The sequence below is a fragment of the Topomyia yanbarensis genome, chromosome 2, assembly GCF_030247195.1.
Source record: "Topomyia yanbarensis strain Yona2022 chromosome 2, ASM3024719v1, whole genome shotgun sequence".
NCBI lineage: Eukaryota > Metazoa > Arthropoda > Insecta > Diptera > Culicidae > Topomyia > Topomyia yanbarensis.
Window position 1 is genome coordinate 392,745,820 of NC_080671.1, and position 14,741 is coordinate 392,760,560.

A 14,741-nucleotide genomic window follows, 5' to 3' on the forward strand; every position below is an offset into this window, starting at 1 on the left:
ACAATCACACTTGGCGGAAATCTAATGGGTAGTATAATGGTGATTGTGTGTTCAAAGCTGCATCGGTTGACTCTCTCAAACCCATTCAGCGCTGTATACATAATTGAGTCGTTCAGGCGAGCTTAGTGGACGGTGTGGAAACGTATTCCAATCAATTGGCTAATTAGAGAAAGTACATTCCGTTTTATTTCTATTCAAACTAGACTTTGAAACATTTTGCATTTAATAGGATATACGAATCCCCACTAAAACATAACCTTTCTTTCTCTATTTCAGGTGAACGGCGCGTGGACGTTGCCAAACTTCGTTTGTGATTTCTACATAGCAATGGATGTGATATGCTCAACTTCGTCTATATTTAATTTAGTTGCAATATCAATAGACAGGTGAGTAGTTCCTGGACCTGTTCGGTCAGCACTTTTGCAACATATGTACATACACACACACATGAAAACCAGTCGTCGTATCGTTTTCGAACGTAAGAGTATCAAAAGCTGATGCACGCAAAAAATTTCCACCACCCGCCCCCCGAGTGGATGTTGAATCTGCTAAAATTGCTGTGTTTGAAGTCTGCTTCCCAATTCCGAACCGACCGGACATCGGAGCCGTTCGTTCTTGAGCTACCAACCAGCTGACGGGAAATGTTGGTTCTGGCAAACGAGGGGGCCAAAAACGGAGGAGGAACTGAAGTTGTTCCAGATTGTACGGGGGGCGAGTGCACTTGGAAAATTAATGCAAATATTTGCCGGTTCGTGCTGGACCATTCATTTGCCAAATGGAACGGATAGCTGTTGCCTACACCTGAGGTCGGGGTCTGTTTTTCTTCTCGATCGGAACTTGATGGGTTCCTCGAACCGAAGAACGAATCATTTTTTTTATAGTTTCTCCAAAGGTAACGCAGTAGAAGAAACCCAGGGAAAACCGATGGGGAATTACTTTCCTTTTCTTTCAATCGCATGTGCAAATGCAAGGGAATCAAAGTTGCATGGAAAAATCTCTACTCGGGGAGTGAAAAGAGCTTTTCCTTTTTTCCAAGATTGCATTTTTTATTCGTATTTGCTGTCGTTATTGCACTCTCATACATATTTGATTGAAACGAGGATGACGATGATGATGATGACGATCAGCGCCTTCGAGCACCGGAAACATGTTGCTCTACCAACCCACGCTCAAATGGCAGAAGAACCAGAAATGTGGTTTGCTTTCGCCCTTTCTTCTCGGCGGGCAATCAATTCGTTTGGTAGAACCAGCACCCTAATCAAAAAACGAACGAGTTTTTACAAGATGGTGTGTTCTTGTTCAATCCTAGCTTCAGGCTCGTTCCACGTGTATGAAACTGAAAAGACCAGCATTGAACAGCTTACGGTTTTGGTTTATAGAACAATGCAAGTTTGTCAACTTGTCAGCTTTTTTAATCAATGAGTAAGGGACCGTTCATACCAGGCACGTAGCCTGAGGGGAGGGGTTAGAAGGATAAAGCCCACCCTAAAATTTTTCCAAAAATAATTAAAGAAAAAACATGTATTTCGGCGTCTCCAAATTATACATTTAGTTTGAACAACAGCGGTCACGATACTTTGCATGCTTTCCGCTTCTGTCCGAGCTAGCTCGAAGCGAACGACGAAAACATATATTTTTTATTGTGTGAATCGTATGAATAACAGAAGAAACTGTTACGTTAATTCTTGTCGAGATGAGTGAGTCGCAGAAGCAAAGAGTGGTGCTCTGGCCAAATACGTTGGCTATTGACTCTGGGTATTTTTGTTGGAGGTGAAAATGATGATTACACTTAAGGAAGTTGCCTTTTTCGAGTTCTACCATGTCAGGCTTTCAATGCTGATAACGTTCAACAAATTAACTCGGGCGAAACCATTTATTTTCCATAACAACTAAAAACACGTGGTTGTACGTGACAACGCTATAATCAACTTCCCCATATATGCTTCGTAAAACCTGTTTGAATAAATTTTAATGTGTGTTGTGTAATGGGGTATCCTTAAATATTTTTTTTATTTAAACTTTTTAAATAATCCTTCACAAAACTGTTATAACTTATCGAGACAAATAGTATCTCAAAAAAACAGTTTCAGATAGCTCGATTAGTTATTATATTTCAACTAAAGATCAGATAAATAAACTAAATCTTGAACAAAGCTGCCCAAATATGGTAAATGGCTCGCTGCATAGTTGTTTTAGTCGCATGGTATGGTATTCCGCAAGGAAGTCGCCTCGGCCCTTATCTATTCATGCTTTATTTCAAAGATATGAAATATCAATTGAAAGGACTGGGGTTGTCGTGCACAGAAGACCTTAGTATGTTCACCAGAACTAAAAACCCAACGATTGCACTTTAACTGCCGAAGCAATACATTATTTTCAGCAGGTGTTCAAACAACCGAATTCAGGATTCAGAATCCTGAGGAATGTTCAGTGATATCGTACTCCGCAAAAAGAACACATTAAGTTTGAATACAACTGGTCGGGATCTCATATTCTTAGGATGAGCTGCGTGAAGGTTTCAAAAGTAATATTAGCTACGGAACTAACTTGCAAGATCACACGTCGTACGCAGTCCACATCCTTTACAGACATGCATAGCCAAGTAACAATGGCAGTTTTATAGCACGCTACAAGGGCAATCTAAGTTTTATGAGAGGCTATAAAACTACCATAAAACCTCAGTTGTTACTAGGGTTACTTGAACAGCAACAACCAAATTGAACACATTCAACGTATCTTGATTCGGTATGCTCCTGAACACCTTGTTCATCTCTTCATATTCTATTAGGATGCATCGATTCACCGGTTATACCAAATCGAGGCGACATCTATGCTAGATCTAGAACGTTAGGGGGAGATGTACTTCTGATATTACATTTTCGACTAACTAATCACACCCCTAATGCTGCCACTGCGGAATTACAATGCCTCTTGAATCACGCGTAGATGCCACTTTTTTGAATTCCGAACTTTAACCTATTCTTGCAGTTTCTTAGTAGATAGTTCAAACTTCTGTTTTTCTGGCCGATCATGGAATGTGTATTTTTTTTTATTCATTTCGTTTATTTGATAGGAACAAATGCGTTAGCTTGGCGGTGCCGAATTTATTTGTTTTTACATTTTGGATATTTTAAAACTAGGAGGTTACAATGTTGAAATATTTTTTTTAAAGATAAAAAATTTACAGCTATCTTAAGACTAGAAATAAGATTCTATATACAAGAGAGGGAGCAAAAGATTTTTTTATGAAAAATTTTAAAACAAGGAATTCAATAGTAATAGTTTTTTAGGAAATATTTACAGTTATCTTAAAACTAACAATATAGTTTGGTACACAAAAGGGGGAACAAATATTTATGAGAAATTTCACAGGTGCTTTAAAACTAGACATACAATTCTATTTACAAGATGGGGAATAATAGTTTTAACAAAGAGGTAAAATTACAACTATCTTAAAACTAGGAATACATAATACAAATTTAAACTTTTTTAGCGAAGACTTATGCTTGGTCAAGATATTCAGAGGGGGGCTGTAGAAGCAGTTGTATCAAGGACAGGGGAGAGAAAGCGTAGATGGTGACCGTGAGAGAAGAGCAAAACTTGCAACTTTCGGACAAACGGGAGATCAGCGAAACCAATGAGCGCCTCAGTCTAGTAGGTCGGATTGGCGGATGGTATTCTTCGGACCCGCGGGGGATCCTTCAAAAGTCATCGGACCTCGAGTCGCTCTCGCTTCAGTTTCCGTAGTGGTAAGTGCGACGACGGTTACATAGTTGCAGTCTGGAGCTGATCGGTCCCACAAGGCAGGAGAAAACTTCCAAAAACGAGAAATAAATAGAGAGGAGCTAAATTGGGATATTTATCGTTTTTATTAAAGTATAAATAAGGGACATATAGGGGAAATCACGATTTGCCAGTATATCTCGGACTGGGACATTGGGTGGTCTACCTCGGGCCCGAAGGGAATCCTTTAACTGAGACCTGGCGTCCAAGTACCCGGCGCATACCCAGACAACGTGCTCGATGTCGTGATAGCACTCGTCACAAGCGCACAGACTACTCTCCGCAAGCTCAATACGCCGCAAATGCGCATCCATGGTGTAGTGATTGGACATAAGTCGGGACATTACACGAATAAAATCCCAACCCGCATCCCCCTGAACCAAGGCTTCGTTGATACCTTTTGGATAATGGAATGTAGCCATCGTCCAAGTTCACCATTGCTCCACGAGGTTTGCCAACTGTTCAGTGTCCTCTGACGACAAATACTAAAAAATTCGTTGAAGCAGATTGGTCTTTCGTATATGTCACCATTTAATGCGCCCACCTTTGCTAATGAGTCGGCCTTTTCATTGTCCGGGATAGAGCAATGAGAGGGGACCCAAACAAAGGTAATTTGATAAAAATTTTCAGATAACGTACACAAGGACTCCCGTATCTTCCCCAGGAAATATGCGAATGGCTTTTTGGGCTTCATCGCACGAAGAGCCTCGATGGAGCTGAGGCTGTCCGAAATGATGAAGTAATGATCTGTGGGCAATGCTGTCGATGATCCCAAGGGTGTACTGAATTGCAGCTAACTCTGCGACGTAAACTGAAGCGGGATCATTGAGCTTGAATGAAGCGATGATAGTATTGTTGAAGATACCGAAGCCAGTGAACCCATCGAGATTTGATCCGTCAGTGTAGAACATTTTGTCACAGTCGACTTCTCGGAATTTATTATAAAATATATTGGGGATCACTTGCGGGCGTATATGGTCCGGGATTCCACGAATCTCTTCCTTCATGGATGTGTCGAAGAATACAGTAGAATCAGAAGTATCTAGGAAACGAACACGGTTGGGAGTATATGAACAAGGATTAATGCTCTGTGCCATGTAGTCGAAGTACAAGGCCATAAATCGGGTTTGAGAATTAAGCTCGACGAGCCTCTCGAAGTTTTCAATCACCAACGGGATCAGAATGTCGCATCGGATGAGCAATCGATATGATAGTTCCCAAAATCGATTTTTTAGCGGAAGAACGCCCGCCAGCACTTCGAGACTCATCGTATGGGTCGAGTGCATGCAACCCAAGGCAATGCGCAAGCAACGATACTGGATTCTCTCCAGTTTGATGAAGTGTATGTTCGCAGCGGAGCGGAAACAGAAACACCCGTACTCCATCACCGACAATATCGTTGTTTGGTACAACCTGATCAGGTCTCCTGGGTGAGCACCCCACCATGTTCCAGTTATTGTTCGGAGAAAATTGATCCTTTTTTGGCATTTCTGTTTCAGATACCTAATGTGACATCCCCATGTACCTTTAGAGTCGAACCAGACCCCGAGATATTTTGATGTGAAAACCTGGTTGATCGTAGCACCCATTAATAGAAGCTGAAGTTGCGACGGCTCACGCTTTCTAGAAAAAACAACCAACTCAGTTTTCTCCGTGGAGAACTCAATACCCAGCTGAAGAGCCCAAGCAGACAAATTGTCCAAGGTATTTTGTAATGATCCTTGCAAGTCGACAGCTTTGGGCCCTGTAACAGAGACCACCCCGTCGTCTGCAAGTTGCCTTAGCGTGCATGAATTGGCAAGACAATCGTCAATGTCATTCACGTAAAAATTGTAGAGTAGGGGACTTAGACGTGAGCCCTGGGGAAGACCCATGTAGCTAAATCGCGATGTTGTTAAATCGCCATGCAAAAAGTGCATGTGCTTTTCAGACAACAGGTTTAGCAAAAAGTTATTTAAAATTGGTGAGAGACCATGCTGGTGCAGCTTCTCTGACAGAATGTTGATAGAAACTGAGTCAAAAGCCCCCTTAATATCCAAGAAGACTGATGCCATATGCTCTTTGTTAGCATAGGCCATTTGGATTTCTGTAGAAAGCAACGCAAAGCAATCGTTCGTCCCTTTGCCTTTGCGGAAGCCAAATTGAGTATCTGACAGTAAGCCATTTACTTCAACCCAATTGTCGAGGCGAAACAAGATCATTTTCTCGAACAACTTCCGAATACAGGACAGCATTGCAATCGGCCGATACGAGTTGTGGTCGGAGGCTGGTTTTCCTGGTTTTTGGATGGCGATGACCTTCACTTGCCTCCAGTCATGAGGGATATTGTTACCCTCAAGAAACTTGTTAAATAAATCCAACAAGCGCCTTTTTGCAGTGTCAGGCAGATTCTTCAGAAAGTTGAATTTGATTCTGCCTAACCCTGGGGCGTTATTTTTGCATGATAAGAGAGCAAGTGAGAACTCCACCATCGAAAACGGTGTTTCATTCGCGGTATCGCGAGGAGACGCGGCGCGGCACGTTTTCTGTACCGGGACAGAGTCCGGATAGATCTTCTTGGCGAAAGCGAATATCCAACGGTTTGAATATTCCACGTTCTCGTTGGTACTATTACGGTTACGCATACGTCGAGCCGTACCCCAAAGATTGCTCATCGCTGTTTCTCTCGTTAACCCGTCGACGAACCGGCGCCAATAACTGCGTTTTTTGGCTTTCATTACACTCTTCTTCTCATTTCTAACGACGCGTACTGTTGATAGCTAGAGGGTAACCCGTCTTCCCGGAAGGCCTTATATGCAGTGGACTTCTCCGCGTACAGCTCTGAGCACTCTTTGTCCCACCACAGTGTGGGAGATCGTCCATGGGTACTCGCGCTGGGTACTGGTTTAGTCTGAGCTTGATTCGCACTGTCGAGAATCAAGCCAGCCAAAAACCTGTACTCTTCCTCCGGAGGAAGTTCTTGAGTGGATTCGATTTAAACGGATATCGCGGTCGCGTAACTCTTCCAATCAATGTTCCGTGTGAGGTCATATGAGACATTGATTGTTTCCGATGGTCTTGAACCGTTAGCAATTGAAATCACGATAGGCAAATGATCGCTACCGTGGGGATCAGGGATCACCTTCCACATGCAATCTAACTGTAGCGATGTCGAGCAAAGCGACAAATCCAACGCGCTTGCGCGTGCTGGTGGTGTAGGAATCCGCGTCATTTCTCCCGTGTTTAAGATGGTCATGTTGAAATTATCGCAAAGATCTTGGATTAATGTTGATCTATTATCATCATGAAGACAGCCCCATACCGTACCGTGCGAGTTAAAGTCTCCCAGAACTAGCCGCGGTGCCGGTAAGGATTCCGTGATATTACAAAGCGTTCGGTGCCCTACCGAGGCTCTAGGAGGAATGTAGATGGAAGCAATGCAAAGGTCTTTACCTTTGATTAAAACTTGACAAGCGACAATTTCAATGCCTGGTGTCGAAGGGAGGTTAATTCGGTTGAAAGAATAGCACTTTTTGATCCCCAAAAGTACTCCTCCATAGGGGTTTTCTCGATCCAGACGAATTATATTAAAGTCGTGGAAGTTGATATTTATATCGGAAGTTAACTAAGTTACACATAATGCGAAAACAGCACATTTTAAACTGTTTAGTAAAAATTTTAAGTAAATGTTTGCACCATAGGGAGAAAATGTATCAGAATACTTTTAAGAGGATCAGTAACATTGAAAGCTGTGAAAATTAAGTCCACTATGTCAGAAAATTTCATTAGTCCGCTACTGGATTGAGTATCTGTTTGAAAAAAGGGAACACTTGGGGTTTTTGGTGTCCCTGGAAGTGGTGGATACTCCTTGTTAGAATTAAAATTTCCAAGTCCTGGAGCAAATTGCTTCGGCTTTAGTGCATCACTTCCGTTGGATTTATTGATTGGCGCACTCTGAGTGGACGACACCTTGGCACCCTTACGAGGCAATCTAGGGGAGGCTAGATTTCTCCTCTTCCTGGACTCCCCTGGGTTAACCAAAGATGTTCCCTCTTGTGGGTCGTCAGATTCTTGCTCAACGCCAGCCAAAAGAGCAAAGGAATTTTCGGAAGGGACAGATGGCGAAGCATTCTTAAGAATTTCTGCATAAGAGCGCTTCGAGCGTTCCTTAAGGAAGCGCTTAATTTTATCCCCGCGCTGTTTGTACACGGGGCATGATTTAAGATCATGCGGAAGGCCCTGCAGTAAATACACTTTTAAGTTTCTCCACCGCAAGAGTCATCCTCATGTTCTCCCTCGCATTTGCCGCACCTTTTCTTATTGCCCCAATAAGTGGCTGTGTGGCCCAGCTGCTTGCAATTGCTGCAGTTCATTACCCGCTGTACAAACAGGCGAACAGGTAGACGAAGCTTATCCAGGAGGACATAGTTGGGGAGGGAAGACCCGGAGAAAGTCACCCGAAGCGAGTCTGACAATGAATAAGTTGTCTTATCATCTGCAGTTTTTGCGGAATACAATTGCTTGCATTCCAGAATCTTCACATGTTCAAGTGAGGGGTCCTTAAAGCAACCAACTCCGTACTTCAACACGTCTTCGCACTTCAAACCCGGTTCGGCGACGACCCCGTCGATCTCCACTGCTAAACAAGGTATATACGCTTTAAATTGCTTTGTAAAACGCTCGCTGCGAGCAATCTGGTTTGCCTGGTCGAGGTCATTCACTAATATGCGTATCTGATATCGGGTTTATCCAGTAAATCCATGGGAACATCATTCCCATCCAATGTTACTTCGCCCTCGGTCATTTAGGCACGAGGATAGCACGTGGTGTAAACGAGAGATGAAACTTATATTCAGGGGAAAGGAATCTAAGAAGAACCGACCGATCGGGGGAAAGGGAAATGAAAAAAAAAGATTCTTAGCTTATTTAGCGGCTTGTCGGGTAATTCCACTATTCACTTCACCAACCTAGGCACCGGCGAACAAAGCCAGCCTCAAACAATGGTTGACCTTCACAATGTATATATATATATATATATATATATATATATATATATATATATATATATATATATATATATATATATATATATATATATATATATATATATATATATATATATATATATATATATATATATATACATATATATATATATATATATATATATATATATATATATATATATATATATATATATATATATATATATATATATATATATATATATATATATATATATATATATATATATATATATATATATATATATATATATATATATATATATGTATATATATATATATATATATATATATATATATATATATATATATATATATATATATATATATATATATATATATATATATATATATATATATATATATATATATATATATATATATATACTGATTTACTCTATGCACAGCACAAGAAAACGATCTGCTTCCATCGAGAGCTCAGACGATTGTGAATTTATCTTTTTGCCCCGAGCGGTAAAAACCCTAGTCCCGCCACTGTTCCCCAAATTTCTGGCTACGCCACTTCTGTCGCAATATTTTGTCTGGGAAAGCATTAAATCCACAGAAAATGTATGATCTGGATGACTTTGAGATATATCTTCATAGGAGGCCAAAATTTACACAATTCGATTTATTTATCACTCTCGTTTAAATAGTTTCCTTTTGCTATCAAAATTGCATTTTGGAGGCCTGGAAAACTAATTCGAAACGTTTATTAGTTTGTTTATATTTGGGGAAAATTTTGAATTGTCCCGGGGGTACTTCTACTTACACTGAGGTCTAAAATACCGCACAAATTCCGGACGAACCCGTACAAGTATTTTTTCCGGACACGCGCCCAAAAATTCGTATTGTATATACTTCCAAATTCCGTACGGTGTATCAGCTTTAGTATGAGTGATGCAATACCTAATGAAACGATTCCATATTTGTTGTGTCTGGTGTAATGACATTGCTCTTCCTCATTTGTTCACAACCGGGCTAACACTGCACAACTATTTTAATTTTGAAATTGTGAAGCACCAACCACCAACTGAAGTACGTAAATTTCCAACCGGTAGGTACTCGGCGAAAATTCCCTACCCAACAATATCAACCATTTGCATCTACCCAGTAACGAAAAACCCTTTCCGCAGTCGTTCTGCGGTCGTGTTACTTCCGTCCTGCTCGTTCCAGTCGGCAATAATTTGTGACTCATTATTTGTCGTTCCATAATTTCGTTGCATATTCGTGCCCATTTGCAAGTCCAACTAAAATCAACTCGCTTCGGCTTACTGCAAACCAATTACGCTCTGGTCTTCTCCTCCTCCCGCAACCAGCCCAGCGAGCGGACCATTTTCGGGACAAGTATAGAGCCACACACGGCCGGCCGGGTGTATTCAATTTTTGCTAGGACAAATGATAGGAGGAATCACTCCGCCGTAGGCCGATTGGCAGGCTGGTTTTGTACGACAAACAGTTATTTCGTAACCTGATCCAGGTCCTGAATTGTGAACAGGACAGATTGGAGTTGTGGGGGGCTTTTTGTCACATGGTGATGTTGTATTTTTGGGCTAGTTGTTTGTGCATCGTCAACCGGTTACATGTACCCGTAGACCGAAATATCGGTTCTGCACGTTCGCTCCATTGTTCGGTCCGGTTGTCTACAACTGTCGTATTCAATTATGGTGGTCCCTTGCTTGTGGGGGGCTCTTGTACAAAGTACTATCTGATACGTATCCACCGCGCACTGGAGGAGACAGGGGCGATCCAATGTAAATCCCCGGCAGATATTGTTCCACCCAGTTCCACTGGTCCTGTTAATGTCACCGAGCTGCTATCCTCCTGAACGATCTGTAGCATGCTGCATGCATGAGCGCAAATTTTCCGAACAGACAATACAGACAAAAAATAACGTTTTCGGTTTGGGGAATCCTGTTTCCGAAGAATTGGGCCGTAAGGTCGAGTAGTGCCTGTTAAGCAGCAGAGAGCACGGTTCGGAGCACACAAAATGTTTTAATTGGAATTTAATTTGCTTGAGTAATATCAGTTGGAGCGAAACGATTTTCAGGCGAAATTGAATTGGAAAAACTTGCTGTGCCGTGGAGAAGGACAATTTAAATACCAATATTCGGAATATTTAAGGTTGGTTGCTGATAAGCTTTAACGAAGTAATAACCTCTATAGTTTTAATCGGCATACAAACAGGAGTCTTTCAATGTATTTTACTATTGAAATTAAAGCCTTGGTATCATATGGATAATTATTTCGCAAACATCTCACCTCGCTGTCATCATAGTGTAACAATAAATCAAGCTTGAAGTTTCACCAAAATAAATAATCAATATACGCCTGCTGTCAGTCCGATCAGCAAGTCTATTTCCTCTGGGGGTGTTGGCAAACAGCTCAAAGCTCAATTGTTCGTCCGGCAAAGCCTGCTTTCTCATCCCTTCAGAATGCCACGCTAGAGTCTTTCACGCGTTGACAGCTCCATTGAGCCGGTTGTAACAAAGCGTTGATATTCTTCTATCGCCGTGACAGGGGGAAATCCCTCGTGAAGGCGACAATCAATAAAAAGCCTTTCCAAAATAAAACACGAACAAAGCCGCAAGACAGCTAACAAATGAATAGTCGAGAGTCGAGCTTCTTCGAATCCTAAATCACCTTTCAGTTTGTTTTGTATCGCTATGTACATATACATATGTTTGATCGCGGAAAGTCTTACGTATCAATCATGGGAAGCAAACTCCCATCATGGCCGATGTCGTCCCATTTGTCCTTTACTGGCGGCATGGTTTTCGAAAGGAAAACTTTCCAGCCGGTCCCGTAAATTTGCCGAAGCTGAGATATAGAATTTAATGTCGAACATGTCGGTAAAATTTGTTCTCACTGGAACAGAAGGGTTCGTTTAGGCGGGGTCTGACGGAACATTTTACATAATGTTCCAGATGGCACAATTGGATTCGTTTGGAAAAGTGATGTGTATTAGAAACTGGTGGAATGTTCAAAATTGGGTCTCTTCCTAAATTGAAGCTCTCAGTCGAACACTGAAACCTCCATTTACAAAACAAACTTCTTCGTCACAGCAATCATCCCTGCTACTCCGCAATATGAAGGATTTCCTCTCAAAAGCTATCTGTCATATCGCGGACATAAACTGCATAATTTGCTGCCAAGTAAATTTTCTCCACCTGATTACCATATCAAGCGCTTCGTAAATATGCTAACAATACAGCCCATCAAACGAGAAACCGTGCGCCTCGGCTTCCGGTACGCAAACGTTTTCATCTTTTATTCATCCCCGCTTCAAACGTCGTAATTGGCTCGCCAACAACATCACAACTTTTAATACTATTATTATTATTATTACTGTTATTACAATTATTACCCATACTCATTATCCGCCATGTTGGCTGCTTTGTGTACGATACGCTGCTGCCTACGATAAAAGTTGCGACTTTCATAGCATTAAGGACAATTAAAATCCCAACGAAGCACGCTGGCTGCCGATTCCGGTCGCTTTCTACAGGGCGCTCCTTCCGGTAAGAGCTGTTTCGAACTTCGAAGTCGCGAATAGTGTTGTGCAGCTGATGTTAGCTAATCTGGCAATTCGAAAACTTTTTTATTCGGTTGCGGTGGTTCGACAAATTCTAATTTGGCAAGCAGTGGCCGTTTGGGAGGAAAAACAAACTGTCTATCGTTTAGAAATATATACAACTACCCAACACCTTATCGAAACCGGCATCGGAATTGGCAACGAGGGTTGCCATTTAATGTTAAAGAATTTTCAATGGCGTCAATGGCTACATAGAACTGTTGCAGATGGTTATGGTCTCATTATATCGGATACTATTAGCAGGCAAAGGCACAGATAGAGGACAGTCTGTTACTTTTTAATGAAGTTTATCTTCCATTTCATGAACAAATAAATATGCTTATATAGACTGGAATGTGTACGATTTGTCAGCGAATGTATGCCCTAATTTTTTTTCTGATTTCTGGAATGATGATGCAAGAAATTTATGTTTTCAAAGTTTGAAGCCACCATTTATTGACAGTAGACAACTCTTGTGACCGACTTCTTCACCCTCACTTAACTTTTAAACCAGGTTCACCAGTACGTTTAAACCTGGCTTAGGCGCCAAGCGCGTGTGAAGAAACCGGCCCTTAGGTGAACTTTCTGAATATTCTATATATGTTGAACGGCTTGCCTGTATTCTAAATACCACACCATCTTTGGTAAATTGGGGTTAAAGTTTTGATTTCATCTCATCAGAATGGGGCAGCCGACTTGACCACACGTATAGACGTGTACAGAAGTATGTACAATACCGGCGCCGGATAGGCCCTAACGTAGATCGCGGTAGAAAAGAGAAGGAATGTTAGTCCGATACTTGCTTTTGCTAGAGGCCGTATCTACTACTGCGCACTCCACAAGTATCATGGTAGGAGGATATTTGTCAGTAAGTATAGGGGTGAGATTATTTTTCATGTTCTAGTTTTTTTTATCAGCCTATTTTCGCTACGAAGCCATAGACCGACACCAGAGAGGTGACTCCACTATCTGGATTAAATATCGCCGCATCACCCTTCCGAAGGAAGACGTGACTAGAGATTTTTTCACCTCAGAAAAACCTCAACAACCTCGGCTGGGAATGAACCCAGACCAACTGGGATGGGTGGCGGTCAAGCTTGCCCCTCAACTACCAATTTTTGAAGCAGAATATTTCTAATGTTTTCAATACTGGGGTCTCGTTTTTTTGTCAGCTTTTTAAATGCCAATAAGTTCCGTTTATACTGTACAAAATCACTTTATTTTGATCCCCTCTGATCGAAAACATGTACACGTGTTTTCGTATTCGATTTTCGTGAAGTGTACGATTTCTATAAATAAATCAACGCGAATTTTCGGAAAATCTTTCGAAAGCGACGAGGAAAATCCGAAATTTGGAAGCTTATTTCAGGCAGAGCTGTCAATAGGGAGCGCCTAGTATTACGTTCACACTACGAGTTAAAACGAGTTTTAACGCTATCTCGATAACACTGGGGACTTGACTAGTGTATGAACCTTGCCAACGTCTACGTAATTTTAATAGTAAACTAACTCATATGTGATCATATATGCACTGTAGCTGTACTTATATGAAAGTCTGTTCAAATCAACGATTGAGAAAAATCCGTTTATGTGTGTTAAACCTCCATTGATTTCAAGAGGTGAATAAACCGACTCAATCCACCTTGTAGTGAGATGAGAGATTTCTCACGCATATGCCTGTTGGATTATTCATTAGTTTGCAGAGTTCATATTTATAAACCTGCACGAACAATATCTTGAATAAAATAAATGATAGAAAAAAATCAGAAAAACGAATAGAAATTAAAAACCTTTCTATATGAGAAATACAACATTCGTAGAACAAAATTTATTTATTTTTCGTCAAGCATATGTAGACTACATAGAATGGCATTACAATATTTGCTTATATACTATACATTATTTCTACGATTAAGTTCAAGGCAGCCCTAAGTTTGCGCCCTAAAACAACAAAAATGATCCATAAAAAATTGAAAAACGATCCAAAAAAAAGTTGTTCATGTTCCATAAAACAAAACTAAAAATCCATAAAATAGTGTGAATGATCCATAAAAAGGGTGATTTGATCCATAGATTATGTAAAATTGAACCATGAAATGGTCGCAAAAGAGTACTAAAGTAGTAATAAAAGAGCAATTAAAATTAACCAATGCCCCATAAAAATATTGAAAATGTTCCATAAAATGTTCATTTTATGGAACATTTCCAATATTTTTATGGAGCATTGGTTGATTTTAATTGCTCTTTTATTACTATTGTAGTGCTCTTTTACGACCATTTTATGGTTCAATTTTACATAATCTATGGATCAAATCACACTGTATTATGGATTTTCAGTTTTGTTTTATGGAACATGGACAACTTTTTTATGGATTGTTTTA

The 14,741-nt window shown here is 40.7% G+C and overlaps 1 protein-coding gene across 1 annotated transcript in view; it reads left to right on the plus strand.

Annotated features, from left to right (window-relative positions):
• Positions 1-267: 267 nt before the first annotated feature.
• Positions 268-14,741, plus strand: part of LOC131684822 (dopamine D2-like receptor) — a gene marked incomplete at its 5' end in the record, with an annotated part of 151,611 nt that continues 137,137 nt past the window's right edge. Inside the window, one exon of the mRNA XM_058968012.1 lies at positions 268-386. Within this exon, the coding sequence (XP_058823995.1) occupies positions 268-386 (119 nt within the window). The remainder of the gene's footprint in view (positions 387-14,741) is intronic.